We start from the raw sequence: 27603 nt of genomic DNA on the forward strand, positions 1-27603 counted from the left end.
CTGGTCCATTAGAAGTATAAAAAAAACACATTTATGACAGCTCAAGGGAACACCTTTTCTCCCACCAAATACTGGGGAAAAAAAACAAAACCAAGAAAATGTCCTCAAGCCAAAACCAATCGAAATCTGACAAAGAAAATGTAGGCTAGCACAGCAGTCATCCTTGCAAATGTTTTGCCTTTGGTAAGTGTACTGGTTTTGGCTGGGATGGAGTTAATTTTCTTCATAGCAGCTAGTATGGGGCTGTGTTTTGGATTTGTGCTGAAAACAGTGTTGATAACCCAGAGATGTTTTTGTTACTGCTGAGCAGTGCTTACCCAGAGCCAAGGGCTTTTCTGCTTCTCCCCCCACCCCACCAGCGAGGAGGCTGGGGGGGCACAAGGAGTTGGGAGGGGACACAGCCGGGACAGCTGACCCCAACTGACCCAAGGGATATTCCAGACCACAGGACGTCATGCTCAGCATGTAAAGCTGGGGGAAGAAGAAGGAAGGGGGGATGTTCGAAGTGATGGCATTTGTCTTCCCAAGTAACTGTTACATGTGATGGAGCCCTGCTTTCCTGGAGATGGCTGAACACCTGCCTGCCCATGGGAAGTGGGGAATTAATTCCTTGTTTTGCTTTGCTTGTGTGCATGGCTTTTTGCTTTACCTATTAAACTGTCTTTATCTCAACCCACAAGTTTTCTCACTTTTACCATTCCGATTCTCTCCCCCATCCCACCACGGGGGTAGTGAGCAAGTGGCTGTGTAAGGCAAAAGGTTTTTGCTCGCATATACAATGATGTTGGTACAACATACTGAAAATGCTATGCATATGGAGATGTTATTTGTTTTAAAATTAAGGTTTCAAAGGCAATTTGCCGTATTTCACACACTTTTATCTTACTTTTACATTTCGTCAAAGGGCCCCAAATGCAAAAGATACAAATTTACCTTTGAAATCCAAAACGAACAGAATGTCTTAGTGCAACAGCAACAGAAACAGAACATGTGGGTGATTCTGCAATTCCATTGCATGCCTATAAAATATATTATTCATTCAGAAATAATTAATGCTGCACAAGATGTCATTTCTTATTTGTAACAACTGTATTTTTACTTGTTTATCTGTATCATTCAAACAAAGCTACAGCTGTATGAAAGGGATCTTAATTATCTATCATAGCAGCATTAAGAAAATGTTATTAATTAATTTTCTACAGAAAGGCCATATTTGATTATTATGCCAAGGATTGTTCTGTTACTTCAAAAGTATGGTGCTATGCTGAAAGGTAACTGTAAAAATAGCTTTTGCAGGGTAAGGTCATCTTTACTGGTTCTCTCCATAGTCTGCACACTGGATACACTCAGTGTGCCAGTAGGCAAACTGCACCAGAAAAATACACCCTATGAAAAGGAGGTTGTCCCTGAATTCTAATTCTGACTCTTCCTTTAACCTAGGCAAGCTATTCCTTTCTGGAAAATACAACGACAGTATTACTCAGTCTACCTTTCAGTATTAATTTGTGTTGTATAGTGCTTTGAACTCTACAGGAAAGCTATGCAAAAAGCTAATGCATGCTCCCCCTCCTCACTCCTCCTCTTTGTCAACACAAAAAGCTCAGCTTAGCATCTGCAACTCGTGAAAAGTTCAGAACTCTCTTTCTTTTTGCCAGTTACCATTTTTTTTTAATCTACTTATAGGCTTTCCTAGAGGTATATGCAGTCTATCATGTTAGAAAATTGTCCCTGACATCTACATACATGACTTCCAACAGCAAGAAGATGGCTTACAAGAAAGAGGTCATTCTGGCAGTTAATTTTCCTCGCAGGCCTGGTACTATAAAGAGAGCTTTTCATTCCAAGGGAGAGACTTATTTATTACAATGTAATAATCTTTTGTTTTCTTAATTTGTATGCAGTTTTTCTCTATGAGTAAAAACTTGAAGAAGCAAAAATACAAACGTGCACACTCTAAGCCTGCCTTCTCTTCATTTCTGATGCTGCAAGAATCAAAATGCTGAATCGGAATTACTCTGTTCAGAATCACAGCATACAGTGGTGTTTTCAACAGCTCTACTAAAGCAATGTGCGTGTGTGTGTAAATCAAAATTTACTCTTGAGTAAATTGTTGTACAAATAATGGTAAGTGGGTGCAGCTGCACATAGCGTGGCATCTTGTACTGAAGGGCAATGCAGAAGTAAATTCTTTCCTAAATACAGAAGGCAAAACACTGAGTCAGGAAAATTTTTGACACTTCTTGCTCAGCTTTCTTGTTGCTGCTCACTGGTGCTTGATAAACTAACTTCTGCTACCCTCAACTGGAAGAGTGAAGGCCTGGCTCACCTGTGTGTCTGAGAGTGATGGGAAGGTTATGACTGAGTCATGCTGTGACTGCAGAAAAGCAGGACAATGTCTTGCCCAAAGATCATTAGAAAGATGTCTTGGGGTTAACAACTATCCCTAAGTAGTAGTTGTCTCATCTTGCATACTCATTCTTGTAGCTAAGCACATTCTAGCTGAGATTAGTGGGGTTGTGAACTACATAGTAACCAATATCTGGATGACAATACAGTAAAAGCAGAAATCAGAGGAATCCAACTCTCTCCCCAGCCCCCAAGATCAAAGCAGTTTATTATTACCTCCTTCTTAAGAATTTTATCCAGGATGGCCAACATACTGCCAAGAGAGAGCAAATTTTTGTCCTCTTTCACAATGTCTGCATAAAAGCCACTGTAAAATAAATTATATGAAGAAAAACTAGGTTAGAGGCAATAATGCTTTCAAAGAGGACACTGATAGGGTACTTTGCAGTTAGTATTGACAGGGTACATTTTGTATAGGTGCTACACATTCATTCTCAAAAACCTAGCTCTAGAAGGGAGATGACAACACTGTTGCCTGACAGTCTTGAGCTCTCTGAACCTGCCTCCATTCTGCACTGGAAAGAAAACAAAAATGTCTGACAGTATTCAGGAAATAGAATTTTGTTCAAAATTAGACTTTCTAAGACAAAAAGTTGAGCTTCTGAAATCAGACCAGTTTGGTATTTTTTTCAGCTAAAAGTGAACACAGCTTTAAGGCACCTTCCTAGCAAAATCTCTTTCTAAATGAATACATTTGCACTAAATGTTCTATCTCCATCGAAATAGTTTTCTCTAAAAGTATTCTAATTAGTTCTTTAAAGGACTTCAAGGCTATGGGTGATAACCAACACCAATGTCTTCATTTTTCAAAGAAAGCAACTCTGGCTATAATTGAGTAGACTAAGCCCAAGAAGATGACCATGGCAGAAAGAGAGGTAGATGACAGCCTGTACAGAGACCTCTCATCCTCATAATTATGTTGAAAATTAAATAGGTAGGACCAACCTGACAAGAGCTTTTATTTCAGTTTTGTCCATTTCCTTCACAAAATGAACAGGTACAGGGAGCAAATGTACTGAACCTTTAGAGTCAGTTGTTGCTGTTTTGATGGGAGGGACTGGAAATAGAATATTTTTCATGTGCAGTTCCAAAAACCTTTCTACTTTGACAGCTTCATCCTTGTTAGTTATCTTAGATTCATGTTCTATGGAGGGATTTGGATTAGCCTTCTTTAGTAAGTGCGATTTGGTGCTCAAATTTTGTAAAAATGATGTGTCTAAAGGAAAAAAAAGAGGGGTTTGACATGTATTGCTTGCTGAGCAGTCTGTTAATATTTGGTTACATTTATTTACAAAACAGAGTACCTCTGTGTTCATAGTATGCATATTTATCTCCATACACTAGCTACAATGTTTCCTGCCATGTATGTTTTCACTGCTGCTACATTTGTTTTAATCTAGTGAAAGGATTTATGATAATAAATCTTATGGCCATATTTTTGACACAGAAAACCGTATCCTCAAACAAAGATATCAAAGCACTACTTTTTGGTGTGATGTTTGCCAGCTTCAGAAGTTCTTTTCACACCAGCTGAGGACATGGCCTTGAATGAAGCCTCACAGTGCTTCACCAGTCATTTGATGAATAATTGGTAGTTCAATTATTTTAATCCACTGGTATTAATCTTAATAATTTTGAATTTCTGTATGAATCCATTTACCAATCACATTTGCTTGAAGAAAGAGAAGAGTAATTACCTTCATACATCAACCATTTCCAGTAGCGTTTATGTGCTGCTCTCACATTTTGAATAGATTCAACAGCACTACAAAAGAAACAGGATTAACAGTATCAGCACTAATGAAAATATAGGAACCATAACTTACCACAATGAAAAAGCAAAAACAAAAAATCCAACTGAAAATGAACAAGCTCTGGTCTATTCCAAGAATGCAGAACAGAAAGATAAAAAGAATAAGGCTCAATGAGGAGATTGCTTGAAAAGATTAGATACAAGAGACAAAAAAGAAAAGTGAAGAACACATGCAGTATGTACACACATTGAGTGAAATCCCGACCTTGCTGTTGGAAGAAGCACCCTGACCCTGACTTCAGGAAAGGCAAGATTTCACTCGTCTGTCTTTGCTCTGTCAGAGATTTTATCTACACAATGTAAAGATGTAATTAGATTTCCTCTAAAGCAAGACTATCTCTTCAGGAACCAAGTAAATCACATTCCCTGCTATTCTTTGTGTTGAAATCTTTTTTATTATCACTGGTATTTGCAGCACTATAGGCAAATGTCCTATTATGTTAGCTATCATACAAACATTAATTCAGGTCATGTTAAATCCAGGACAATTTCTGTCCTTGGAGATTATTTGTAAGGTGTTCAGGAGCTGGACTGATATAATGAATAAATATAATCAACTCTCCATTACCTAGGATGATAGCAACCTGAGATACTACAGTTGGTAGAGAAGATGAAGAGGTAATACAGGGGCTATGGGATGTGCTGGGAGCAAAATAACCAGCTTTGCTCCACCAGAGTTTACCAAACCCAACTCTGCTCACAGCCTATGTATATCTACGCTGCTTCCCTGACTGATCTGAGCTCCAAGTTTTAACTAACACAGCCAACTGGTAGGTGCTGCCACCAAAATGCATGAGGAGCATTACTGCTGAAAAAAAAGCACAGGACAGCTACTGAGGTGGGAGAGAGACTGAGGACAGAACATGGAGATGTGGAGGAGATAGTACAGACAGGTAGAGAGAAAGACAGTTTAGATGTAGGACTGATTCAGGCTCCAGGTTCAGAATGCTTTACTAGGTCAGATTCACCACTGTGCAAACACAATCTTACTGTCTCCAAAAAGAAGTCAGACCCGAAGTTTAATTATCTTGGTACAGCTCCACACAGTCGAGTGCTTTCACACCCCAGGCCTCAATGCTCTGCATTCCAGAAAAACAAGCAGTCATCAAGACTGGCTCTGCACAGCATCAGCTCTCACTGATAAGAGAAAGGTTAGCTCCAGCTATTGTTCTACTACAGGAACTGAAGTGGCCCTGGAGTCTGAAGAACTAATCCTTGCAATTACATACTTTCCCAAATTTGGCTGTTATTAACTGGCATTGCCTTGATTACAGCAGGATTGTCTCAGCCTTGAGTGAGATGGATCTCCACAGGATAACAAGGCCGAAGGATAAATAGCATAAAATTATAAGCCATTAAGTTCTCACAACTTGAAATAATTTCAGAAACAAAAGTATACAAAACTGTACCTTGGATGACATTTTTGGAAAGCAAGTTATCCAAAGCAGAAGACAATATATTATAAAGCATCATATTAAAACCTTGCTTCAGCAAAACGTTCAAAGCATGCATGTCTTCAGTCTCTCTGATAAATACATGGGTTGTTCTAAAATTCTTCATATGCTTACCTTAGGCAAGGTGCCATTTCTCCAGTTATTTGAGGTACAGGATCTCCAAGCAAAGTTTTTACAGTCATGCAGACTGATTCAGACAATGACTTTAAGTGGTATCCACCCTAGAAAAAAGTATTTTGTGTCACCTAAGGAACAAGTACTTGTAACATCTATCTGAATATCATCTTGGAAAATAAATTAAGGTTTTGAAATATATCTGAATTTACATAAACGGAAGTTGACATGCAAGTTCATCTAAGTCAATGATTTTCAATATGAAAACAGTAAGTTAGAGGCTACTTGCTGAACTTCACTGGCATCCAATGATTCAACTCACTTAATCATGGTTCAGTTCATTTCAGAAATCAGTCATGACTTTGCCATGAAAACCCTGGAAACATACACCTTCTCCATTCCTATCCGTGATATGCTATCTTCAACAATTCTTGTGGAAGATTCCTTAGAAGGCAAATACTATCACTGTCCTCTAAAATGTCTGTAAAAGGGAAATTTCTCAGGCTGACACTTTTAAGATATGGTTGTCCTAATGCTTTGGCAGAATTTGGAGATTTAAGACTGCTAGATTGCAGATGATAGGTTGCTTGCTGCATACCACCTGTGGAGCAGTCACATCATCTCTATTAGGAGGGGATGCTTATTTGCACTTCAGCTAGCAGAAAGAAGTATCTATAATAACCTGCTGGAGAGAACGGTGATGGAAGAAAGGTCATGCAAAACAGAGGTCAAGTGAATCAATCAATAAACAGTTCACTCTTGGAGACCTTGTTGGCAGTAATATTTCCACACACTTATTTACCTGAAAAGCCACTATTTTTCTAACATGCAGCAGAAATAGGGAGTTGAAATCTAGATTTCAAAAGGAGGAAACATTTTTAATTGTTTAAAAAAAATTTAAAAAGAGCTCTTAAAAAAAGAGCTTGCATAGAGGCTTTTAACCAAAAAAGAGGGAATTTAGGAAGAGCTTCATGACTAAGTAAGACTATATTTAGCTTAAAGGTTTTTTAAACTCTCCTGGAGTAAGACATACTTGTAGAAACATTGATAATGCAGCTTATCCACTAAATACATTTTAATGAGTTTGGGACTATCCAGAGCAGCAGACCTAGTCACTGTTCACAAGAACTGAACATATCTGTGGCAGCTATGTTTTTTTGAACAAAAAACCCCAGTTTTTAAAGACATGCATTTCTTTTAATGTATAAGGGCATTATCAAACCTTAGCCATTTTTGCATTCCTGATTCTCAAAAGAAAGATAAAAAGAATTATTCTGTTAACAAGTTTTGCTTCCTAGCCTCTAGCTTGCCCTGTATGGCTCTAATACAAAGACCCTTCCCCTGGGAGTAAGTTTCAAAAGTCTTTACCTCTAGGATGACACACAGCTTTCCATTAGCTAACTGCATCACAAAATGGGTAAGGTGGGCAAAAACCTCTGGAGTGGCATTCATCTGACCCTAAATCAAAGAAAAAATTTTAAGAGATGAAACCCTGAATCAAAAACATTGGTAAAAAACCCCCCATACAATCTGAAATACACAAGTCTGAGTTGGAATACCGGAACACTTGCCTCTCATTGTATCTAACAAAATACTGAACCAACTGCTTTAAAGGAAGGTGCAAAAACCAACACAGTAATTATGCCTATGGAATAATCTGTCTTTACGTGTCTCATTGTAGTATTTAACGAGGTGGGGTCAGTTTAAAGACTCAAACAGGTATTTTTAGCTTGGTCAAAGTGAATTTCACCTAGCAATCACAGGACATTTAAGAGGTAGGAATATTTTGCAAACAGATTCATGACTGACAACACAAAGGCCATGAGTTACTTACTTCAGGGTCTCCAATTCCAGAATCATATCCAGAGGAGACAATAACCAGTTCAGGATCAAACTGTTATAAAAACAGAGAGAGTTGTAGCACATTCTTATGTCCTATTTTCAATTTTTTACTGGATTTCAACTGTACCATGTTCAGCTGTTATTTCACACAAATGAACACAAATAAAGACTCTCCTTGAATAAAAACTAAGATTACCCTTTTATATTATTTTCATTCTTGCTGGAGAAGTTGCAGATCATTATATTGAATATTTAAAAGCTAACATTCCATATATACTATTCAGTTGATCAGGACATCAGTCATACCAGCAGAAATAATGTATTAACTGTGCTACCAGCAATTACTGCATTTCTACAAAATATTCAATGGCACCTGCTTAAGAATTACTTCGGAAGTAGTCTTTGGTTTTGCTGTTCAAATAGCAGAGCAGTAAAAAGTTACCTCAAAAGCCATTGGAAGCAACACATGGAAAAATGCAGCAAGATAATCTGAATTTCCCATCCCAACCTGCAAAATATGAGAAATATAGGTCATATTTTCTTGTTGGAATAACAAATTTTCTAAGGTTCTTCAAGAATTTAGGGAAAGATAGTATCAAAAGTTAAAGAAAAGGGAACGTTATGAGGTCAAGTAAAACAAACTCCATTTAAGTAAAGTGCATAAATATCCACCATATTTAGTCTTAAGTATAAGCTTCTGGTTCTCTGCTGAACAAGGATGGATGTAATCATCTCCTGAAACACTTTCTGATTTGATGGCTAGGTAAGATATTCAAGAAGAAACAAATATGTGTATGTTTTTCTCTCCTCATTTTTATTTTTTTTTTTTTTAAAAACATTATCACATTCCGAGCCATATTTTTCAGCAGACATTCCATTGACAGGAAGGAGGTACACCGTGCTACGACATCTGTGAAGCAAGCGAAGCAGTGCACCTCTCAAAGTGTTACACAAAGCATGAGATAACAAAGCTACTGCACTTGCTTTGTTGTGCTGCAAGCAAAATTTACCTTGTTCCAAGGCAAATTTATGTTAAAACCTCTTCCTTTTCCCAGACCCACAGCATCATAATCTGATTCTTTGAGTGATGGCCAGAATTCCTGATGTTCATAGCGATGCCAGGAAAAATACAAAACACTGAAAGATACAAAAAACAAATCCAACTTGATGAAAATATTCTGAAACTGACTTTATATTCTGAACCTGGTGACTGTATTGACTGAAAGCAAGAAAATAGAACTGTCCTTCCTCCTTAGTTCTCTTAATGGACTTAGACTGTGAAACTTGGTACAGTAGGTCCTATACCAAAATTAACATAAAAATTAACCTGCTAAAAATTTCTTGTATGCATGCACTCCATTCAGATCAAAGACAGACAGTGCATCTTCAGAAGAGCAGAATTGTTTCTAGAACCTACTTCTGTGGCCTTTCTGAAAACAATATCAAGCTCATGTATTTTATCCAACTACTACTTGAATACTTTGATGGAGAGATTCATGAGTACAGAGAATAGATGTATTACCTGAATACTGGCACAAAGAGATCTTACTACTGGCAAACCAAGGTAATCATACTGCTCATTTTGTGTTTGTTATTCTTTAAAGTAGAACAGATTTACATATTTATTTTTTGTTAAGATTTTTCCCTCTATTTTATAACAAGTAAAAAACAACAGAGTTACTAAAATAGCAAGGAGAATGTTTTGTAAGATTCTAGGTTTAGAAATGGAAGAAATCTTATTCTCTACAGAGAGAAGCAATCTTTAACCAGCTAACGTTAAAAAAAAATAAAAAAAAAATCCTTCAAACCTTGGATCCTCTTCAAATATATATTGAGTTCCTTGCCCATGGTGCACATCCCAGTCAACAATTAGGATTCTGCATAGATCAGTAAAAGAAAACATTCAGCAGAAGAACCACAGCATCTTGATCTAAAGGATGTACAGATGAATAATGTTTTTCTGACCCAAAAGGTACAAGACACCCAGAAAGCTCTAGACATTAATCTAAAACAGTACAATGTCAAACTGTTATCTAAATGCCATACTTGGGTATGAAAAGCTTCTATTGAGTCAACCATGTACTTACCTCTGTAGACCGTATTTCAGTTTTGCATATTCTGCTGCAATAGCTACATTGTTGAACAAACAGAACCCATTAGCTGCATTTCTCTGGCTGTGGTGACCTGGAGGTCTAAAGCAAAGTTTTATATGGTTACAACAAAAGAAATTTTGGTAAGAAGTGAAAACTTTCTCACATGTTTTCTTACCTTACTAATGCCATTCCATTGCGCACTTTTCCTGACATCACAGCATCCACCAGCTCCAAAGTCGCTCCTACTGCTAGTCTGGCACAACGGTAAGTGTTCTGAAAAAGAGAAACTCATAGTTGTCATCAATCACTCATCAGCTTGTTTTAAACTAATCACATATGATGTGCTTTTGCACCCCAACAGCAAATTGTCGTGACATAAATCTACCCAGCTGAGGCTGTATGCAGATAGTTGAAAGCAGAATTTTACAACAGATTCCAATGTGCTTTCTACTAGGTTTACCTGTGATCACCATATCCTTTATAAGGATATTCTGCCTGAAGCAGTTAAGAAATATGAGATGGACATACTGAACTGACTAGTGGAATAACATGGCATCTTTGAAAATAAGGAATGAAACCTTACAGAAAGAAAACACAAAAGACTTCACCTCCATTACCTGGCACAACATTTAAGAGCAACTGTTATCAAAATGTGATTTGCAGGTCACTAATGGTCTACAGTGACAATAAGTGACAAAAATAAAGCTCAAATTTGAGTAGTGTGCTATACTGGCATGATCCAATTACAGAATAGATGACAGGACGCTTAACCCACTTAAATTACAGCATTACACTGAACTTGAAACAGAGGACAATATCATAAATAGATGCAAGTCTACTTAAATAGCAAAAAATGTATTGCCAATTTTCCCCTACTTAGAAAAGTGCCACTCAGATGCAATAGCACAAATACTTGTAACTCCCAATAGAGGAAGCAGCTTAACTTACATACCGGATGGAAGAAAAAAGCATCATAATTTCCAGAGACTTTTTTCAGTTCCTCTTCATTCATTGTCTGGGTGCTTTTTGCCACTTCCAAGTGTTCTGAACTGCAGAGGAGAGAGATTAACACAACACTTAACTAAGCAACTATAAAGGGGTTTTTTTAACGCAAAATGTAATTAAAAGTAACAGAATATATGTTAAAAGGGGCTTTCTGTGAGACTCTACAAGTTCAATAGGTACTCTGGAACACTAGTTGTAGGATATAGTGAAAAAAATAAGGAGTGCTCTGAAAGCAAGGGTTCTTGGATGTCTTAAGAACATGACATTCTTCTCCCTTTTCCAGCTGTAAGAGCAATTAGTCTTCCTTTCAAAAAAAGGCTCTTTGTTGATCATGAAGTAATCTATTTTGCAATCCACACTACACATAGATACCATCCCAACAAGAACTAAACTAGGATTCTGACAGTCATCAAAGTGTGAATTATAACTCTGAGAATGTGCATCTAGTCCTCCCTTGTTCTGTGGAAAACAAGTATTTGAATGAATCCCTTACTGGGTGTGTGCTAACTCCCTCCTTTCACTAGTTCAAGACTGAAATAAGTACTAAGGCACTAGCATCAATGTTCCCCCAAATCCTTGTCACGGCTCTCCTGCCCTTGTGTAGTGAACTGGAAATGGAAGCTGATGGCATCTACTCTCCCATCTGTGTCCTAATCCAGGATACAATGACCATATATGCGTTCCTCTAGGTGGACAATGCCAAAGCAACTGGAATTTCACAACAAAACAAAACACCCTAGTGCTGCCTAATGGAAGTAAAGGTAAACAGTGGCTTCAAAATTAAGGCATTAACAGCAATAAAACCATATGAACCTGAATGACTGTATAATTACTAGTTTAACTTCAGCAGCAGCCTCATAACTAACTGTGAACACAAACAAAACATTTTTATAGGAGTTATAAATTTTTTTCAATCTGAAAGTGTTTTAGAAAGGAAAGAGCTCTATTATCTCTAGCTTACCTATGGAAACCAAGACAAGACTTTGTGAAGTGATTTGTTCCCAGTCATCTAGCAGGAGCAACTCCACTGCAAATAGTGATCAGGCCTCTTCCATAACCAATGAACAATGTATTTACCATGAAAATCAACTGCATTCTAACAAACAAGCATGTTCTTAGGAAAAATACTGTTCTAGAATCTGAAAATTTAAGCATGACTTGGGATCAAGCTATGGTCCTCATCACAGGTGTCAGGGCCCTGGGTACATCCTTTCCCTCCCAGGGTTTGGCTGCTGGGTTCAGAACCAGCAGAGATAGTACAGCTGGTCACCTTGAAAGAGAGAGCTAGAAGGAGCCTCAGTGGAGGCTCCCTCCAAACAGCTCTGCTAAGAAGTTTCAGCACAGGCTCCCCCTCCTTCCCTTGACATTTGCTTTTAAGACAACGCTCTCACCCTCTGCTACGTTGCAGCTGCGTTGTATAGCCATGTCTGTGCCTGGCCATGAATGCCGCTAATCTGGACCTGGACCCTGACCTGTGGAATGACACTCTAGCTTGACCTCAGACCTGCCATGTCACTACGGCTTCGTCGGGCCACTAAACTCATGCCTGAATCTGGTTACCACCACCGGACCTGTGCTGCTTGCCTCGATTGGGTATTGTGGGGTTGTGCCCTTGTCCATGAAGCCACTGCCTCTGGCTGCTTTGTCATGCTCTGCTCCCTACTCCCCTTGCCTTTCAGAGACGGCTGCCCTTGCCACTCCCTGACAAGGCTAAATCAGCAAACAAGCAACACGCAGAATCATCTGCAGTTGGTTGCAGAATCATCACACCAAGGTGACAAATGCCAGAGCAGACTTCACTGCCATGACTTCAGAACAGGCAGGCTGCCCCCTTAACTTCCCCTCCTGCCAGAATTAGATGCAAACTGTTTCTTTGTGGTTCACTCTCTCTCAAAGATGCTTAGGAGAAGGAGGAGGTTAGAATTATCTTTCTAAAGAAATACCCATTTTTCTACACTTTTAAAAAGTGTTGTCCCAATTTTTATTAGAAGTTTACTTTTAATCCTATGTATAAATCAGCATGCGTTGCTTAAGAACCCAAAGAGTGGGAATGGGGATTTAGTGGAATAGCAGATTCATACTTCAGCACCTACAGCATACTCAACATTATTTGTCTAACTTTAAGTGTGACACATTTTCCATTGAAATTACTGGAAGTCATTGAGTTTTGGAGCAGACCTTTTCAAATGGAGCAAAATATGACCTGGAAGTATGAGATGTGTTATTTCACTGAATTAATCTGAATGGTGATGAAAGTAAGTTTCAGACCTGTGAACCAACAGGATCTCCTCCTTGCTTCCTTCTCTGGCAGGCACATGAACACATCTTTCCACAAGATGGTAACGTTTAAGCTGGTCATAGGAGGATGACAGTCTTTCTGGCACTTCAATACCACAAACAGGACTAAAAATAAGCAATAATCATATTACTATAATACCATACCAGCACAGCTAACAAATACACTTCATAATGCCTAGCTTTTAACTTCCCATTGTAAGAAGATTCATTGCCCTCAGGGGAACACAGGAGAATACAAGGAAAATAAAATCTTTAAATACTTTGTTTTGGAACTGAACCAAAAATTGGTTCTAAAATACCTAAGCAGAAGATTATATATGGTTCTTAAGTAAAAAAGAAACAAAACAGCATCATTTTTTGTTTCCTCTCTCACCACTGAAAGTAGCAACACTTAACTACAGACACAGGAATGCTGAAATGAAAAGCTGTACATTACAATGAAGGTGAAAAGAGAAGAAGCGGGTTTGGAGAGAAGACAACAGTGGACTGTTACTCTGAGCACTGCAAAGGTACCGGTCTAATGTATGTAAATTTAAGCAAGTGGCATATACCAATTTCTAACTTAATTTAATTGACGAGTTCCAGCTGATGAGTATTATCTACATTTTTTTCCCCAAGATCTTTATGAACAATTTAATTAGCTTAGAATACTTTATTTAGGGGGCTGCTCAGATGCTTAAAGCTAACACTTCTTATTAAGGCCTACCAGGCTGGAGGCCTACAGCTTCTCAAATCCAGCTTCAGATTATCATTACAGCATCTGGATACAAACTGGGAATAAAAGAAAAAACATTTTCCAAAAGGAGACTTTCTATTCACCAGGAAAACGACAGGGTACCTCTAGCTAGGCATTTCCTATTACATTTACAAAAACCACATTTACTTGGTACTTCTCTCAGAGAAATCCTAAAAAGAAGCTATTCATAAAAAGGATGGCAGTGACTTACTCACTCCAAAGTAGTTTATGAGTGGTCATCTCCTCATCATAAATCAGTGCTGTTCCTGAAGCCATTGCTACAGACAGAATAAAACAAAAATCTCAAGACACATATTTCAGGCAAGAAGTAAACTTATATTAAAACAAACTTAATATTGTATTAGCCAGTGAGAATATACATTCACAGCATTACCTACTTGCATGACAACTTTGCACTTTAGACTTTGAACTTACAGGACAAAAATCAAAGAAAATCATTTAGGAGGAGCCCTGACAAGGCCAAGGAGTCCAAAGCTAATGGCACAGACCTTGAAACCGGATGCACACGGGTAGGATTCGCGATTATCTGGATGTTCAAAACCTCGGCGCAGGTATTTCTGGTGCAGGTGGAGGGGTTACACCATCTCTCCAAGCCTCTCCGGCCCACGCTCGGGGCCCTACAAAGGCCGTCAAGGATCTGAGCGCAGGCCTGCACAGGCCTCCTCGGCCCGCCATTACACACGGACACTTACCTGTCACGGCTGACGGGAAAGGAAACAGCTGCTTGCGAAAGCTGAAGTTACAAAGCCACTAAGTATGAAAAACACGATTATATACGCCACGGGTCGAACAATTAGAGGGATCTGTTGTGCTTAAAACTTTAACGGTCTTTCAAAAAACCCACGAGAGGCATTTAAGAGAGACAAAGAAACCGAAGAAAGCGAGATTAAACCGCACAGCCGGCCGCTAGGCCACCTCACCGGAGCCCCGGAGCCGCCGGAGGGCGCGTTAACGTGGGCCGCGGGCCCGCGCCGCGCCTCGCCTCGCCTCCCGCCCGCCCGGGAAGCCCGGCAGCCTCAGGCGCCCTGACACGGAGCCGCCCGGGCCCCGCAGCGGGCCGCCGGCAGGCCCCGGCACTCCGGAGGCGGCGAAGGCGGGAAGCCGGCGCGCCTCAGCTACCCGGCCCCGCAACGCCTCAGCTCGGCCGCTCCGCTCCGCCCCGGCGGCGGCGGTGGGAGTGTCGAGCGGAGCCCCCGCCCCGCCGCCGGCCCTGAGCCCTCCCGGAGCGGCCGGGCAAGGGGCAAGGCGGGGACGGGCCCCTGGAAACATTTACCGGCTCTCCTGCAGCGACCAGCACGGGCTCGGCAGCGTCAGATGAACCGAGCTTTTGAGCAACCTACTTTTCTCTAAGCAGCGGCTTCATTCTACGGTATAAACTGAACATAGGTCGTTTCGACTAACCCCCCCCCACCCCCGAATTTCTACTAGTTTTCCAGTTCACGGCAGAAAGTGATGGAGCCGGTGTCATTAGGAGCATGCATACAAACCTGCGCTTACCGGGGACGTATCGGGAACCCAGATCATTACAGATGGGACTTTTGGAAAGCTACTGACCGTAAACTTTTCCCGTATTTGTTTCAAGAAAATATGACCACAATAGTCACTGTATTACTGAAATAGCTTCTCATTTGTGTATTATCCACTACCTGTTCTTGTGTCTATTGTACATACGTATAAAACTAAAATTAAGTCAAGTTCTGTCCATTTTCACGTAGCCTTTAATGTCAGCGTATTGCACTGACAATGAGGATGCTAATCACGTGGCCACTGTAGTATTTTGCATTTCTTGAATATTACCACTCCATCAGTTCCCTGCAGATCACTTAGACAACTGGTAAAGTTTGTACATTGACTGTTGTAATGCCTCTGAAAATGAAGAGGGACATTTCAGTAGCAGGGACCTGATTTATACTCCAGATGAACCATGTTTACATTCAGGATGGTCACACAAGAACAAAAAGTTTCAAAAACTCTGTTTAGCCTATGCTCTCAGGTGTTACCACCGAGCTGCTCTCAGCTCTGTCACTGTAAAATGACACTCAAAACCAAATCTTCTTGTGGCTGGGGCCAACCATATCATGTTTACAGTTCCTATTTATTCCACTGTGATTCCGGCAAAAGCGACCAGCAGAGGGCTGCCTTCTTTTAAAATACTTTGATGGGAGAAAATGAGGTGGATTAATGAAACATCAGGCAAGGGAAAGTTTAGGTAACTGGAGAAAATGGCAGAGTGGGTGATATAGAACAATACATTAAAGGTAGTCAGCTGGATTAGAACTGTTTTATGCCAGTTTTTGCACACATTACAATTTTTTTTGCAATAACTCAAAGAAACATTTATACATGGTTGGCCAAGTTCAAACCTGATGTGAATAGCTGTAACAATACAGAAAGGAGGCCTGATAACACTGAGATTTAAGTTCAACTTATAATACAATTTCAAAGGAAATTAAGACTTTACATTCCACTTATAATACATTCCTATTTACAAGATAGGTTTGGCATGAGAAGGATAATCATATTTTTACAAATAACATGGTAAATATTTACAAGCACTTATGGTATCTCCACTTCTGAGTGGCCAAATTCAGCTGGGAGTCCCTCCTCTGCCAACGATAAACCTGGTTTACTAAAATGATGCCCTCTTCAATATTCCCCACAAGGAGATACACCATGGGACGATAGGTCGGAGTCATCCTCTGCGTACAGTTTTCATTGATAAGCAGCCACTTTTGTATCATACTCTGAGTTTCATAAGGCAAGAGTGAGCCCTGGGTAATGAATTCCACTTGGCATTCAATGTTATACTCTTGGTCACCAAATACTGTTCTCTTCTTGGACAGCTTTACTTTCACTGCTAAGGAAAGAGAAAGAAACGTGTAAGTCACTTCATTTACTCAAATGCAGAAAGAAACACTACAAAGGAAAGTAGGATGATTCCTTAAAAATACTATCATAATTTATGCTGATAGAGTATGGTGAGGCCTTCTCCAGCAGCAGTATACATTTTAAAACATTTTTAAAAAATAAAGGTTATGTAGTAAAGATTTTTTTCATGGAATTAGGCAACTAGGAAAAAATACTTCCAGAAAAGTGAGTAATGTATTGTTACCATCACCATGTATGTCAGACTTTTCAGATAATTAGCTATTGTAAGCTGCTGGTGTTGTTCTTGTACCACGAGGCTGCCCAGCTTGCCCAAGCAATTCTCCTGAAACTCACTTTGTCCATGTTAGGAACCCCTCAGCAAAAGTAGCTAGTAGTGCTTGCTGATACCACCCTTTTACATATTCCCTTTTCATTATAGGCATCTACCCACCCCACTCGACTCCACCAACACTTTTTAGTATTAAATTTCTCTGTAAGGCTTGATCTAATGCCAGCCAAAGTCACTGAGAGTCTCTGCGCTGATGCCAAAGAGCTTTGCGGGAATTTTCTAGGGCAAGCTCAAAAGTATTGCCTGTCACTCCAATAAGACAACACAAGGTAAGAATTTGTTTTACTGATACGATTTTCTGAGTCTCCTTTTCAGTAAGCTATGTATCATGAAAAACTCATGCACACAAGTAACAAGGACACGCCTTTCGCTGGTAAAACACCAAAGCTTTACTTTGGGTTTAACCACTAATAAAAGGCAAACCTGCTTATTTGGCTGCTTTTGCCAAAAATATTTTCCATAAAGCATGTTGTACTACATTGTAACCAACTAGACAAGAACGGAAAAGCTATTTGGTTGTAAACTAGATTATTAATTAATCTTTCATGCGAAAAAAATCCTCCTTATATTTTGGTTAGAAATAACGTATTCTGAAAAACAACCTAAAGTTAAGTCTGCAGCCAAACTCTTAATCCTTTGAAATCCCAGCAGAAACTGTCACTTATTATAATCCTAATTTTAAAGCATTTTAGAAGGAGATTTGTTCGTCTTTAATAGCAGCCATATTAGCAAGGACTTACCAAAGTTACTGTCACAGAATACTTCGAGAACTGTTTTGTGCGTAAAGAATTCCTCCACTGCTGGGCAGGTCTGGCAGGCAGGCTTTGGTAGGACTGGTAAGAAATTACAAAGTCTCATCGTTATATTTTAGAATCTTTTGTTTTAAGTTTCTGCTGTCAAAGCTGAAAGCCCACTGTTTAACCACAAGGATGACAGAGAAAATACAAAATTGGTCAGTGATAACGTAAAAAATCTATACGCTTCTCTGAAAACACGGCTAGGGATGAAAAGGATTTTCATTTTTCATGCATATTCAGTCCTTGTTCAGACTGACAAGCTCAATTATCAGCATCAAATACAGTAACAAATACAGTATTATTTTTAATATGGCTACGGTAGGTGGGAAAGGGGTTAGGTGGCTGATTCTGTCAGTGACTCTGGGTGCAGCTGCACTAGGATTGTGGATATATGAACTTGGGTGTGCTAGCAGCAGCTGATTCCTACTGTTTTCTGCAGAAGGTAATAAGCCTGAGTGCATATGAAGATCTGAACATTAATGTCATGGTAACTCAGGTTTCCCTAAGGAAAATCAGATAGTAAATCATCCCAGCTTTTCTAAGCTGATCTGAGAACCAGTTCATTGTATATGTAAATTTATCCATGATAAAGGCCATTGATAAGTCTATAAAGAGATCTCAAAATAAATCAAACACAGTGTGCTGTCTGTATGTGGGTATGATACTGCTGTGCAGGGTGATAATCGCCTTCCTCCACTATCTCAGTGTAGACTATCTACACTTTATTTTTTTTGAGCAATGCTGATTTACATCATCTGAGGTCTGCTGCAGCTTACACTGCAAGTACCAGCACTTTCCCCTGCCATCTGCCCGAACAGGGTGAAGCAGTACAGATAGAAACGACTCCATTTACAAAATCACAGACTCTCTGGGAACAGTGTCCCTTGTTATCTCCTTGATTCCCAGGAACACAGAGTACGGCCACCCTCCCCTCTGCCATCTTTCAGCTACCTTTGTGCAAGTATTTATATTCCTTTGTAAGAGATGCCAGGCACATGTCCTCGTCCGCAGGGAATCGGTCACAGTCCAGACTGTCAGGCCAGGGGTGTCCGTGGCAGGCGAGCACAGGGGCACAGCTGTCACGGACGGCAACACACATACTCCTACAAGGATGGATAAACCTGTCGCCAGAGGAAGTACCAGGCTGAATCAGTTAAACTCACTCAGTGACGACAGAAACTACTGCAACAATGATTTCTGTGCAAAGTACGTCGTCTTCGCTGATGTTTAACACCCTTCAATAATAATATAATTCTAAAAGCAGCAGCTGTGCAAGCTACGCACGTGGTCTGTATATGGACTGGACTGAGCTTACAAGATTAAGTCACAGTTTTTAAAATGCTTTTATTCGCAGTAAGTGCTTCAACCCTAAATTAACAGGAATAAAATTCCAACTGTAACAAAATAAAACATGATATCCTTTGACAAATGCATTCATTTTCCCAAGGCAAACTAAAGCTGAAGTGGAACATGTTTTCAGTTCTTTTCTTTCCGATGAGTACAAAAAAGTTAACAGAATTATTTCAGAAAAGGTAGAGATCGCCTTTAGGTTACGATAAACATGCATTTCATTTGATCCCTGTTCTGACAAATAACGGCTGGACTTTCGCACTGTGCTGTGGTACTTACGTATCTAAACAGATGGGTGCAAACAGGGAGCACAGGAATGTCCTCACGTGAGGGTGACAGTCCGTATGCGCAAGGTGCTGCCAGGTGGTAGATTTTAGGATAACCTCTGCCATGCTTGTGTGTCCCATCAGGTTGGGAAGCCTCATTTCAGAGTATCCAATCTTGTGGCACATGTCCATCTCCTTGGGTATCACTACACATTTCGTGGATAATCCAATGTCAAAGCCTGTTGCCACTCTTAGGAAACCACTCACAGCAAAAACAAGTATTTTTGCAGTCAAGACCATCTTCCAGTGACTCCTGGGCTGCTGCGCAGGGAGCTGTCAACCCCCCCAAGTGCAGGGGCATGCTGAAAACCTTGTGGCTTATATATCCCGAGAGCTTAATGAACTGTTGGTTATCAACTGCTTATCAAATTACTCGAGACAAGACCACATCTTATTGCCTATTCAAGGGATTGTTATGATAACTAGGGAGGTGGAGACAATGTACAGAAGTATGTTTCCTAAAGACACCAATTTGCTATAGCCTTTCACATGTCCCATGGTGTCAGTTGCTGCAGCATGCTATGTGGCATATTAAATTTTGACACCTAGAAGGTTTGCTATGTGCCTTCTAAAAGAAATTAAGCGATCCCCCAGAAAAACCGCTGGGCAGACAAGCTGTCTCCTGGGGCTGCTGTGTCTCCTTTGTCTTCAGACACTGCTGACAGGGCAGAAAAAACAGCCCAGATTGACTTATCAAGTGAAAATGTTTTGCTTGTGCTAATTGCCCATGTCTCTTCCACTGTTTTACAATGTAGAAGAGGTACTTTCTTTGGTCAAGCGCTATAAAAGAGACAGCCTCCTGCTATTAACCAAGTATTTTGTCTGGAAATTTGGATCCCTACCCCGTGACATGCTAAAGGTCCCAACTTCTATTAATTTTAATAGACAACCGAAAATACAGAATTGTTTTACTGATTGGAGTATGTGCCTATCAGATGGCTACAGACCTTTCATTTTCATCTTTCATTTATTCAAGTTCAGTGGTGGATTTAATATTGTAGGACTGTTGCGGCTATCAGTATTTATTCAGAGTGAAAAGGCAGTTACACATATGGAGAAACATTTTTAGTATTTCAAATGGACCTGGTTGCACTTAAAATTGCTCAAATAAAGTAGCGTTTCACCTATTTATTAATAAATTATAATTACATTAAGCTGTATGAAAGCAAATGATACCAGATGTGTACTTTTTCTGTTTGTAGCACAAAAAATAGTATTACATTTCTTAAGTTAAAAGTTAACAGAATTACTGATGGAGTACTTCATTATTGTTCTTAGTATAGTACTGATAAACAGCTCTTCGGTGCAGAAAACTTGGGGAATCAGTTAAGGTGCCAGAGGGTCTGAGTAATATGTAGCTTACCTATTATGAACAGAAAAGTCACATTATTAATTAGAAGAGCTGAAGATCTAAACAAAGCATTTTGTGGAAATTTTTAATTTGATGAAAACATTTTTCCAATTAGTTATGGGTGTTAATTTTTATTTCCATTTCTTATTACATGATTTATTAGCAGAAATGTTTAAATATTAATAATACATAGGTGGATCTACTGTAAAGTATCTGGCTTGATTATTAGGCTAAAATGAGTATGTTTGTAATAGTGTATCATCTAGTATTACTGATGCTTGATTGAAATACAATCTTCAAAACCAGCAGCTTTTTGTGCTTATACCTAGATGTAGCACATTTAGACAATGCACTACATATCATTTACATGTTTATACCTAAACGTTAGATTATTAATCCTAGCAACTTTGAAACCAATGGCAAACCCCCACTGATTCCTCCTTAGCTGTCGTCTTTACTCTAAACTACTGGGAAAATTACAGTATCTGTTTAAGTAAATCAGAAAAAAATGACAGCATGCAAGATTCCAGGAACTAAAGACATATTTAAAAGAATTGTCAGTTTTTCTTTACATATTTTGTTGCCAGCTCTGTGTTTTTTCCAATAAATGTGGTTTCTCTGTATCTGTTATCCCACTTCAAAGCAGAGGAACCGAGTACCTAACCAGGCTGATTTAGGCCTGATGGTAGCATCCCTTTGCCAGGTGCTCCACATATTCTGTAAGAAGTTGAAGAGCCTTAGTAAAACTCAGTAAAAGTCCGTTCTTGCTCAATCTGTGCAGGTGTCCCTGGGGGCCACGCTTTCACATAGCTGCTCTTGCTACCATTTTGCAACGCAATGAGAGCACGAAGCTGCTCAGCCCAGGAAGCGGGCAGACCCGCGCGCCAGGCCCGCCGCGCGGCCTCCTTGAACGGCTCCCCGTATCGCCTGGCTCCCGGGCGAGGCTGCGAGCCTCACCTCCCGCGCAGGGGCCCAGCTGCCCAGCGCGCAGGGCTCAGCTCACACGGGCCCCAGAGGTCTTGCAGACACCCTGACGCCTCTCACCTGAGCGTCCCTTTGGCATTCGGCAGCTGGAGTGAAACTGGGCTCCATGTATGAGTGTCCCCCTTACCCAGCAGGCTTCTGCATCCACCCGCGTTGCTGACAGCTTTACCAAGTCACCCCACAATTTTATGAAATTAATCAAATTCCTCTCTGGCCCCAGCAGTATTCTTTTGTAATACTTTTCTCATCTGATTGCTATCTGAAAGTAGGTGGCAAGATCTCTGGTGAAGGAAGCCCTTCCATTGCCTGTCGGGCATGGAATTATGGGCACATTCCTGAGTGATATAAAATATATATTAAGAAAGAGCTTTTGGTCTCTCAATTATTTAGATGTTTTTCTCTGTGACTGTCTCACAACCTACAAGAAAAGTTGACTGATCCTAAAACCTGAGTCAACTCTGTTCCTCCAGATAATGAGGGGTTATTGAGTCGCTAGCTGTGCCGGCACTGCTCTGCAAGAACGGTGCTGCCGAGGGGGCTTGCTCTCCCCCTTGCCACTGCGGAGCGCCTTGCAAACTGCCCCGTGCTAGCCCTGCGCTGGGCAGAGCTCCGGCTTTACCTGAGATCGGGCGTGCTGCCCTGTGACACAGCAGGTCTGATTTTGAGAGCTCCCTCTGGGCCACCACTGATGGACAGGACAGAGACAGGCATAACAACAGTGTGTGAGACGAAGATGATCTAATAAGAGCTAATACCTCTCCTGACAAACTCAGTCTCCATAGGAACTGTCTTAGAAGTAAATAATTGTGTATCTCTGAGCCAGTTTCCCACTGGGGCTTCGCAGGGGGTAGGTCATTTATGAGCCACCACAGAGCTGTACCTTAAAGTTTCTTTTAGGCTCAGATATGACTCAAAGGAGGCCAGCTATCTTTTGATGCTTTGCTTTCAGTGACCCACTTTCAGTGGGCCATCATTTTGTAATGCCAAAGAAAATAATTTTTCTCCGTGTGAGTACAGTGGTATCTTTGGAGGCTGAGGGCCAGACCGCGCAGGAGGGTTGAGGCCTCAGCGGGTCCGGAAGGAGCTGCACGCTACTGCTCGGCCACGTCTGGCACGGCGCTTCGGTGGGGAGCCTGGAGGATTCGAGGGTGTGGAGGAAACTCCATGGTTTTGCCATCGAAAGAATAACAAGCCATCTGCTTTGCTTCTGTTCCTTTTTGTTTTCTTGCTGTTTTGACTGAAGTAGCCATTCACCCAGGGAATAGCAAGACTTTACGTGTTTGTCAGGAATGGTGAAGCTCACTTGAGGGCTGAAGAATCGTCACCAGCTCTGAGAACAAAATGTGCACAAATGCCTTTGCTGGACACCTATGACTGCATTGGGTTTAAGGCTGGATCTGAAACCAGAGCATTATCCGTAATTCAGTCATTTTTGCTAGCCGTCTTCTGAGGAAAGAGCATCATTTATGGGAGCTTCTGATTCCTCTCTCTTCTGACAGTCACTGGGTTCAAGATGTTAGCTGGGTCAAACTCCTTACCCTGTGCCATTTTCAGTGTCATCATTTACTAAGGAATTTACCAATTTGACACTTCTTTTCGCTACACTCACAAGCCACTTTTAAGCAAGGGAAAGACTTTGGCTGTGCTTCCATTTAGGCTTAATTAGTTTGATGTTCTTCACGAGCAGATGCTACCTTGAAACTTGGTTTGACAGCAAGTCATTATCATTTATCATTTTTAGCAGGAGTCTTGCAGAACAGTTATTAAAAATGACCATGCAAAGTAGATTGCCATTGCTTGGAGAGTGCTTCAGGTCAGTCAGATGTTGGCTCCTTGGCAGAAGCATGAGCTGCAGCACCCACGTTGCTGTGCCATAGATTCTCTTTTTTTGCAAAAGCTCAGCTGCTCATTGACATGGCGTGGAAAAAAATGTCAGGCAAATATACACACAGCTTGCTTTTGGGAACACAGTAAACTGTGATTTACTGTTGCCACACCAGCTAAACGTTCAAATTGCACAAAAGCTGGCGGGGGCACACTATTTCTAATCATAGTGATATATGTCTGTAGAGGTTGCTTGAATAAAGACTGTCTAAAATGAAAAAAAACTATTAGTTTAGCAAACTACCATGAGAATTGCAGTCTCTGCATACATTTTGAGCGGGCAGCATAAAATACAAGACCTGAGGGCTTAGGGAAACTTCCTTCTCGAAATCTGGAATCCAGCTAATGCTCTTTGAGACTTCTGAAGAACGCTGCATGGTTGTTCCCTTAGCCACGGGCTGTATTTACTGTTCCTGGACACCAGCAATGGTCACCTGCTGATGGACCCTGATAACACGAACAGGGGCTGGAGGCTGCTCCCTGCCCACCTCTGTGTCCTCTCCTTTGACTGTTACCAGGGAGACAGACAGAGATTAACCAGGAGCCACCCAACAGACCCCAGTAAGAAATGGGACTGAATTTTTCCTCAAAGGAAGTAGGGGTTTGAGACCAAACTAGCAGATGTCGGGATTTTTGGTTTTAATCTAAACATTCGTTGCAATATTCGGCTGGAGTCATTTTTATCTGGAGTCTAATTGCAGAGATGCAAGGCTCTCGGACAAGGATCAAAGCTTGTAACCGTGCACCCCGAGTCGCAAAAGGAGGTTGTGGAGAGACAGTCCTTACTCTGACGACAGCTTTGCTGGACCAACAACCTCACTCTGCAGGGCAGGGTTTATTTCATGTTTCCTTTGCTTTATGAAAGAACAGTTAGGCCACGTATGGTATCTGTAAAACAGTGGAGGAAGAGTCATAGATGGTTTTGAAAAGGCCTTGTTAATTTATTTGTCACAATGGCTTTAGCATTGTTTTCATTTTTAAAGGACAGAAGCACTGTATTTCCTTATAAATCTGTAATGCAAGTTGTTAAAGGCTCACTGCTCCGGCATGCTGAGCTCTGTCCTTATTACTGTCAATTGATTAACTGAGAGGGATGTTTGTTTCATTAGTGAAAGAGAAAGTCCATGCTTTGTGTGACCCAAACTTAGTTTCCGACTCTGCCACAAGCTTCCTGTTGAAGCTTTAACCCCGCTGCACTGTACTTCTCCACACATAGACTGTCACGGTTAACAGTGCCAGGGGGGATGCTGGAAGTTAAATGCATTCGAATATGAAGTGTTCAGATGCTACAAGAGCAGATTCCAACAGTATGACCTAAAGGCACAAGGGTGCTGAATACTATAAAAAAAACTGGGTAAGTAGCATTTCCTAAGTAGGTCAGGGATGGAAAAAGGGCAAAGGAAGATTAGATGACTTGCTAATCAGCTAGCAGCTAACGCAGGCGTACAACTCTTGAGCTTTGCAATCTCAATATTAATTGACCCGTTCAGCTTTTGGGTCTCCTGTCCAGCAATATTTTTGTCACTGCAGAGCAGGACAAGTCGCATAAAGTGATTTTAGGGGAAGAACTGAAATCCTATACTGGCTTACTAGTGGCACGCTCACGAAACCGCATTCAGGCCATATCCCATGTGCTGCATGGCAGGGCCTTATTGGTTAAATGCTGTGTGAAGCTGTTTGTTTTCAAGGTGGCTGAAAGGAGGAGAGAAGCGCTGGAATGATTATCATTAAGAAAGTGGAATTTTGCTCTTCAATCATAAGCAGCGCTGCAGGCTCAATAGTGGTGGCGGTTTTGCTCCAGGGGTAAGCAAATTCCAAATGATAGCTTTCAGGTGAGAGCAAAATACAGTTTCCCTGAATTTAGGGTTTTACACTATTGATCATGTACCAGATGAGCACCTCCCACAGAGAGCCAGTAGTAATAGCCATTCTTCTCTGTTTTCCCCCAGGTAAAAAATTAAACTTCTTAGGTTTGTTTGGGTGATTTTTGTTTTTTTGGTTGGTACTGGTTTGCTGGTTTGGCTAATACTGCCTATTTTTCTTTTTAGTTTTTAGTCAGTTTTACTGGGTTTCAATTTAGTTCTGCTCTGATTTAATTTTGTGGAAGAAGGACCATTTGACAAATGGAGTTTCATGTATTCCAGGCACAATTGTTGCTCTGCAGAAAAGCTCCTGTTTCTTTTAGACTTAAGCAGTTTTTGCAGTCGTTTGGCAACTGAGCTGGTTTTCCCTCTACCAAATTTCTATCATAGCTGAGTCCCCTCTCCTGCATTGTCCATCACAAGCAGCTCCAAATGAAATAAAAAGCGAGGTTAAACTGAGAGCCCACAGCATCGTTTCCAAACCTCTGTGAACAAAAGGGAGTACAAGTAGACTCAAGACTTTCATAAGGAGGCAGGGCAACAGCTGTTTGGGCTACAAGTAAACAGCAAGTACATACCAACTATTTGTAGTCCATTGAGAAAGTAAACAGGGTCATCTTGTCTACCCCCCCCCCCCCATTCTTTCTTTGTCTGTTGCCTGTAGCCAGCTACTGATCATCTAGATAAGACGGAAGCACATTAAGTCTTGAAAATTATGTCTGGCTTCTGGCTGTCACTGGAGATAGCTCTATCAGTTAAGCAAGTAGAACTGTGGGTGAATGCTCTGCTGACTCCAGCACGCCTGGAGCCCATCCCTTTTAAGTCGCTTGGCGGTATTTTGCATCTAACTTCTATGTACCCCAGCCACCCGGAGGAAAGGCTCTCAGCATCTGACCTTATAACAGTACACGGCAGGCCAGGCTCGCTTCGCTTTAAGGCTGTGGGAATCAGCAGACCTGAAGCCTCTCTTTAAAAGTCAAACGTCAGCCTAAATGCTTTGCTGAATAAGGAAAATTAATTAATGTCTGTAAAGTTTCACAAATAAATAAATGTGCTTCAAATACTGAATTAGATATTATGGCCAAATCTTCTCTAAGCAAAATTCCCTCTGGCATTAGCATTATTTTTTTTCTTGAATAATGACGGTAAAATGTAATCGCTTCCCAGGCATTCAAAATGTATTTAAATCTAAATAATCAAAATAAGCGTTCCTGTTGCAAATGTTTTTGGTGAACTGAGATTAAAACAAAGATGGTTGAGTCACCATCCCTGGAGATATTCAAAAAGCGAGTGGACAGGGTACTTCAGGACATGGTTTAGTGGGCATGGTTAATGGTTGGACTCGATGATCTTGAAGGTCTTTTCCAACCTAAATGATTCTATGATTCTATGATTTGTCAAGAAATAGTCAGAGTTACACCCTGGACATGAATGCCAGATTCTGGCTGTTAGAATCGTGGCAGCTTTTTTTGGTTATAAATTTCTCTCCAAGCCACGACTCATATTGTTTTTAAGGGTGCAGATTTACATTTTGAAATTTCAAAAAGAAAAAAATATTTTCTGGATAAATCCTAGCCTTTAAGTTTCTATGTCAGCGTAGTTTTGGAAAGAGATATTTTTTTTTTCTAAAAGCAGTTGCAAACTTTTTCATTCAAGTACACATGTGCGTACTAAAGTTCGGGTGGCTTAACTAAAACAAATAGCTGTGTCCTGAACTCAAGTGTGTGTATAGTCAATATTCAAAAGCTGTTTTGGGATTCACAGAAAAGAAAAATATTTTTAATTGTGGCAATTACAAATCACTTACAAGAGTAACTGCTTCAAAAATGAGTGTGTCCATTCATAGGTGCATGGTATATAATTGTTACCTGACTGCTATGCAAATATTTGATGGGAATAGTTCTTTTTTGTTACTTGAGCTCTGTGCCTGAAGGGTAAAGGGTACTCACTGAAAGTGTGAATATTCTCTATTTATTTTCACTCTCCCTATTTTAGATGTTCCCTTACACACACCTTCTGGAAAAAGATGATCACAGAAGACAGCCTTTTG

At 40.5% G+C, this 27603-nt stretch overlaps 2 protein-coding genes across 3 annotated transcripts in view; both read right to left on the reverse strand.

Moving 5' to 3' along the window:
* Window positions 1–14923, reverse strand: part of TUBGCP6 (tubulin gamma complex associated protein 6) — a 45501-nt gene extending 30578 nt beyond the window's left edge. The window contains 16 exon segments of the mRNA XM_030012960.2: window positions 934–1019; window positions 2623–2713; window positions 3352–3622; window positions 4104–4171; window positions 5788–5894; window positions 7156–7245; window positions 7622–7681; window positions 8072–8137; window positions 8640–8766; window positions 9438–9506; window positions 9717–9821; window positions 9898–9995; window positions 10675–10771; window positions 12996–13130; window positions 13973–14039; window positions 14475–14923. Of these exon segments, the coding sequence (XP_029868820.1) occupies window positions 934–1019; window positions 2623–2713; window positions 3352–3622; window positions 4104–4171; window positions 5788–5894; window positions 7156–7245; window positions 7622–7681; window positions 8072–8137; window positions 8640–8766; window positions 9438–9506; window positions 9717–9821; window positions 9898–9995; window positions 10675–10771; window positions 12996–13130; window positions 13973–14037 (1535 nt within the window). The 5' untranslated portion in view covers window positions 14038–14039; window positions 14475–14923.
* Window positions 14924–16085: 1162 nt separating this feature from the next.
* LOC115341614 (secreted frizzled-related protein 2-like) lies at window positions 16086–22151 on the reverse strand. Of its 2 annotated transcripts, XM_030014898.1 has the most exons (5): window positions 21868–22151; window positions 19426–19618; window positions 18748–18917; window positions 17740–17832; window positions 16086–16639 (listed from the first exon to the last, which is right to left on the reverse strand). In XM_030014898.1, the coding sequence occupies exons 1-5, from the start codon at window positions 21884–21886 to the stop codon at window positions 16329–16331; spliced, it is 786 nt and encodes a 261-aa protein (XP_029870758.1). In that variant the 5' UTR covers window positions 21887–22151; the 3' UTR covers window positions 16086–16328. The 2 variants fall into 2 exon arrangements, with proteins under 2 accessions (XP_029870758.1, XP_029870757.1); XM_030014897.1 differs by lacking the exon at window positions 21868–22151 and having other exon boundaries at window positions 19426–20587.
* Window positions 22152–27603: the final 5452 nt, after the last annotated feature.

This window comes from Aquila chrysaetos, chromosome 5, assembly GCF_900496995.4.
Source record: "Aquila chrysaetos chrysaetos chromosome 5, bAquChr1.4, whole genome shotgun sequence".
In the NCBI taxonomy this organism is placed as follows: domain Eukaryota; kingdom Metazoa; phylum Chordata; class Aves; order Accipitriformes; family Accipitridae; genus Aquila; species Aquila chrysaetos.